The 6000-nt window shown below is 28.4% G+C and overlaps 1 protein-coding gene across 1 annotated transcript in view; it reads right to left on the bottom strand.

The window, feature by feature from the left end:
• Positions 1-6000, bottom strand: part of LOC105622945 (rho guanine nucleotide exchange factor 11) — a 343184-nt gene that overhangs the window by 263266 nt on the left and 73918 nt on the right. The window contains exon 6 of the mRNA XM_012204353.1: positions 263-544. Coding sequence (XP_012059743.1) covers positions 263-544 — 282 coding nt within the window. The remainder of the gene's footprint in view (positions 1-262; positions 545-6000) is intronic.

Below are 6000 nucleotides of genomic sequence, written 5' to 3'. Positions count from 1 at the left end.
ATATATATATATATATATATATATATATATATATATATACACATACGCGCGCGCGTATGATATATAAGTATAATATATATATTCAAATTATTAATGTCAGTTTTTAAAATTCCAAATTATTGCAATTATAATTGCATAAAATACAAAAATTAATTTTATTAATAAAAATTTTATTAAATCGCATCTAACTAGTTCAATGTAGTGAATATGAAAGAAAAGAAGCTTAATGATATACATATTTAAAAATAATAAAAATATTTACATCATTTAATGTGGATGAGAAAACGTCTTGCCCTAAAACAGGGGCAGGATATGGTGGCGGTGGTGTTCCTGGTGGTGTGATACGTGGTAATTCATTGATATCGATATCATTATGTCTGACATGTCTTGGAGGTAACAAATCATTCATTGATTCAGAAGCAATTAAATGTTTACTAGCTTCCGATGGAGATATTGCCGTTATTCCCAATTGTTCTGGACTGGACTTGGTTCGCTGATGTTTACTGAGCGCGTTTGAAGCGTTCAAATTAACATCTTGAGAAAACTGAAATATAATTTATTATAAATTAATATATATAAATGTCATATATGAGACGCTCTACGTCAATTGAATCACGTGCCCAAAAGTCAGCGTAATGAAAATAAATGTTCAAGATCTCAAATTAAATTCGTATGTGCATTTACTTTCGAAAGAAATGTGACATTTTGAGAGATCTAATGACGGATTCAATATGGCGCCAAGAAGCGATGAACATCGTATACACATGTAACATTTTCTTGCTTAAACTGTAATGATCCTTGACTGGCTTGAAAATTGTTTTTCGGGATTGCTGATTACAAATCTGCTGTCAAAATTTTGAAATTCAAAATAGTAGATCCAATATGGCGTACGAAATCTTGAGTCCCATACTCTTAGACCTTCAACCTCTTTTAACTCCCAAGCTTTCTAATTCCGAATGTGAAGTAAACTATTTTAAGTTAATCTTAGAATAAAAAATATTTTATCATTAGTTTTCAGCAGGTGATAATTGATTTTTTATTTAAATGTGCATTTAAAAATAAATCACCACTTGCTGAAAACTAGAAATAATCTATAGAAATAATGCCTTAAACGGTTTAGCTAGATCTTAAGTGCCTGTATAAATTCTGTGTGAATTATATACTATGTAGTCTTTTAAAATATGCGCCGAAATAATTTTTCGGTTGTGAAACTTTACTAAATTACCGTAGTAATATCAAGTTAAATTAGGTAGCAATTTAACAATTTGATTTCTTTACGCAAATAATAAAATCAGTACATAGATCTTTTTAAACTTTACATCTGAGACATTTTTCTCAAAAGTGTTTTGTTTTCGAAATATTCGATCGTATTCATTCAAACTTTTGATCGATATAAAGTAAAATAGAATTTACATTATGAATTTGCATTATGAAATATATTTAAATAATATGGCCACACACAGATCAGATAATTTTAAAAACTAATATACATTTCTACTATTAAACATTTGCACTACTTTATGATACACAATATATATATCAAGCATAAAATGATTTTATCGATTCTTGACAGAAATGAACGATGTGTTAGAATTATGATTGTAAAGTGTGATAAGAAGTTTAATTTATATTATATTTATATTAATATAGTATATATGTTATATTTTTATATAGAGTCATTTTCACGAACTTCAATAGCGTTAAGCAAAATGTAATGTATTATACAATATATAATTTTATAAATAATTTTATACGAATTCCGAATATATCTAGATAGCCAAATCTAAAGAGAGATTGTGAGCAGAGTCTGCTACCAATTTATTACAGAAAGGTAACAAATTGTACACAGAATTTGTATTATCAGACAATGTCGGCAATGTTCTGCTATCAAAAATATAACAAAAGCCTAATGTGCTGTGCCAGAAAATTGATGATAGAAACCGAACAGAGTCTGCTGTATAACTTAACAGCAGATTGACAGCAGAAACCGAGCAAGATCTGCCATTTTCATGTATGGCTTCAGAGATAGACTTGTTTTCTGATAAGAAAAAAATGTCCAGGAGAATTAGCGTATGTAAATCGAATAGGCAAATCTCCTAGAAATTCCAAAGCTCTTTCGGAGTACGCTTTCTGAATTTCTAAATATTTTTTTGATTATTTTATAACTTTCTCATGTGTTTTTTTGAAATTGAAGTTAATTAATAATATTTTAGCAATAAAACAGTATTGTTTCCAGTTTTCACACCAATATATATAAATATATAATTATGTAAAATTATATACAAGGTAGGGTATTTTAATCACCCCAAACGAATATCTCAGAAGAAGAAAGATATAAAAAAATATATTAAAAATATTTTATATAAAAGTTGTAAGTTTCTTGGGAGAAAAAAGGTGGAAATGGATTTTGGATATGAGGCACTATCAAGATAGGTCAAAATCATGAATTTTTTAAATGGAATCGCAATTTTTTATTGTATATTCTTGTAATACATCTCGAGAGCTTTCCAAAACACAATGATAAAATATTTTTTCGTTAAGTATTTTTCGAGTTATAGGGCTTGAAAGCCTTATAAAAAGAAAAGTTACAGTACCTCCGGCATTAACATTACTCAAGATGTCCGACTGATGGCTAAAAATCTCTTGAATGTTGTTTAGGATCATGATCTGGATAACATTTATCAAGATCATTGATGATTATATCTCTTATTTTCATGTTTAAAATAAATTAAAATAAATTTTCATGTTAAAATAAATTTTTAGTACAAAAATGGAAATAAGAGGAACAATCTCCAATGGCCTTGATCTTAACAAATGTTATTTAAATCATGATTCTGAACAACATTCAAAAAGTTCGGTCGGACACTTTGAGTAATGCCGGAAGTACTGTAACTTTCGAGCCCTGTAACTCGAAAAGTATTTTACGGAAAAATATTTTATTATAGTATTTTGGAAAACTCTCAAGCTGTGCTACAAGAATATGCAATAAAAATGGAGAATTCATTTAAAAAATTTATGTTGACCTTGGTAGTGTCTCTTATTCAAAATCCGTTATTTTCATCTTTTTTCCCCCAAGAGAAAATCTACTAATTTTCATATAAAACTTTTTCTTGTATCTCTCTTAGTTTCTAAAATATTCGCCTGAGGTAATTAAAATGCCTTATCCCATATATGTACGCAAAATTTCATATAAGAAACCAGGTCGATTTAAATGGAAATAGCAGATCTTCCTCGGTTTCTCCTCGCAATCTCCTATCAGATTCTGTCAACAGATTCTGTTTGGTTTTTATTGCCAGTCTATTTGCATAGAATGTTAATAGGTACTGTCGGCAGAACAGGAGCAGAATGCGACATCAATTGTGGTCAGTCTGCTAACATTTTCTGATCAAATCTGCTACCAGTCTGTCTACATTTTGCTATCTGGATATATAATTATATTAGCCCTACATAGCAATGTCACATAATGTCACAGTAATATCGCAGTAATATTGCAATATACCAAAAATATTACATAAAACAATATCACAGAAATATTACTAATGTATTACGTTGATATAACCATTAAAATATTACAATAATATTGCGGGAATATGACATCTTTCAGTAACAAACGATACGATTAATGTTTTTATAACGTTTTTATTGAGACCGTTATAAAGACGTTATTAAAATATCACAAAATTATTTCTAATATATGATATAAATTAGAAAAGAATACACTGATTGTTATTGTTACAAAATAACTATTATATAATATTATAATAAACTGAAAAAGTTGTAATAAATTAAAGTTGTAATAAATTAAATATCACTTATAAAATTGTGTGTGTGTATATATTATATGTATACACATAATTTTATAATTGATATTTAGTAGTAATTAATAACAATCAGTGTATTTTTTTCTAATTTATATCATCTAATTTATACATGGAATAATTTTTAAAATAACATTAAAAATATCAATTCAATAAATTCTTTTAAAAATTCTTTTAAAAATTCTTTAAAATGTTTTAATTTTTCCCAATAAATGTTACATAAATATAAACATTGCATAAAAAATCACAGAAATATTACATAATATTAAAGTGATATTTTTGCGATCTCAGTAATATTCTTGTGATTCATTTTTCACATTATAATATTATTATAACATTTTAGTAATATTTCAACAATTTCTGCTAGATTCCGTAGTAATATTGCAATGGAAAAAATGATATTGCTGTGATATTACGTGCTGGGTCCATATACTTTACTTTTTTAATTTTTAAGAAATTTATCTTAATAAGAGTGAAAATTTATAATTGTCAGTATAATTGTCAGTATAATTGTCAGTATAATTGTAACTTGACTAACAATTAAACATTTGAAGGATTTTTGTGCATTATGATATTAATTACTATAAATTATATATGAATTATATAAATTATATATATATATATATATTATATATGATATTAATTACTATTAATTTACTATAAATTTGCTTAATTCATGTTATTATTAGGTGTACAACTTTGCTTCCGCCGTTTTCCTATAGATGGCTTTAACGGTAAGTGGTGATCGAAATAAATAGATCATAGACGTCATACAATAAATTTGGGCATCTGTCAACATAAGAAACCCCCATAGAAACATTAGTCGATTTGTGTCTGCATCATAAAGTTATTCTCGATTAAAAATGTCAGTTTACGAGCTAAATTCTCGTCATTTGCGGGAGGTTTTAATTTTTTGCTTCAATATGAAGAAATCTGCGGCTGAGGCTCATCGAATGCTCTCAAATACTTATGAGGCCGCTATTAGTGAAAGAACGTGTCGTGAGTGGTTTCAACGCTTCAAGAACGGTGATTTTGACGTCCAAGATCATGCTCTGTATTTGGTGAGACCAGCTCGGCGTAGTGTATTATGAACTGTTAAAATCGACTGAAACAATCACAGGTATCGAACGCAATTGATGCGTTTGAGCCGAGCATTGAAAGACAAACGGCCACAACGAGAGACACGATAAAGTGATTTTGCAGCATGACAATGCTCGACCCCATGTTGCGAAAGTGGTCAAGACATACTTGGAAACGTTGATGGGAAGTCCTACCCCACCCGCCGTATTTTCTAGACGTTGCTCCCTCTGATTATCACTTGTTTCGATCAATGGCACACGACCTGGCTGACCAGCACTTCCGGTCTTATGAAAAAGTAAAAAATTGCATCGATTCGTGGATAGCCTCAAAAGATGACCAGTTTTTTTGACGCGGGATTCGTACTACTCGAAAGATGGAAGAAAGTAGTAGCCAGCGATGGACAATACTTTGAATCATAAATGTATAACCAGTTTTTTACAATAAAGCCTCGAATTTCGGAAAAAAAACGGTGGAAGCAAAGTTGTACACCTAATATTTGAATTTGAAATTAGTTAAATCGTGATTTTACTTACATTGCCTATTAATGTTTATTATAAATGAATGGAAAAAAAAGAAAATATCATCAAAAACATAAGCGTATATAAAAAATTTATTCAATTTTAAATAAATATAACATTAACACTTACTCATTTTTAACATTAAAAAAATATGACCTTTCCAATTAGGATAATACAACTAATTTAAATTACTAATTTTTAAATATTTTTTAGTATGGTAAAGAATTTTTTTGTGTCATTTTCTTTATATTGAGTTAGAAAAAAATCTTTTTATATATAGCCGACAAATGAAGATCTGGTCAATTTTTTACGTGCCACTATTGTGTGATATATTAAGTTATATATTGTTGGAAAGATGCTACTCATATAACATTTTGAAATAGATTGATCATAGATTTGAATTGTACTGACACATTCAATCAAATTTAAAAATCACAGGAATTTTCGACACATTTTACTTTTTTATTATAAAAAAGGGAAGAACGCTGCGCAAGCCGCAGAAAAAAAATTGTCGTGTTTATAGAGAGGATGCTCTAACAAGATAAACAACAGCAAATTAGAGATATTTCTATTTCGAGATAAAA

Source organism: Atta cephalotes (assembly GCF_000143395.1).
Source record: "Atta cephalotes unplaced genomic scaffold scaffold00050, whole genome shotgun sequence".
Taxonomy (NCBI): Eukaryota; Metazoa; Arthropoda; class Insecta; order Hymenoptera; family Formicidae; genus Atta; species Atta cephalotes.
This window is presented reverse-complemented; position numbering and strand designations above follow the sequence as displayed.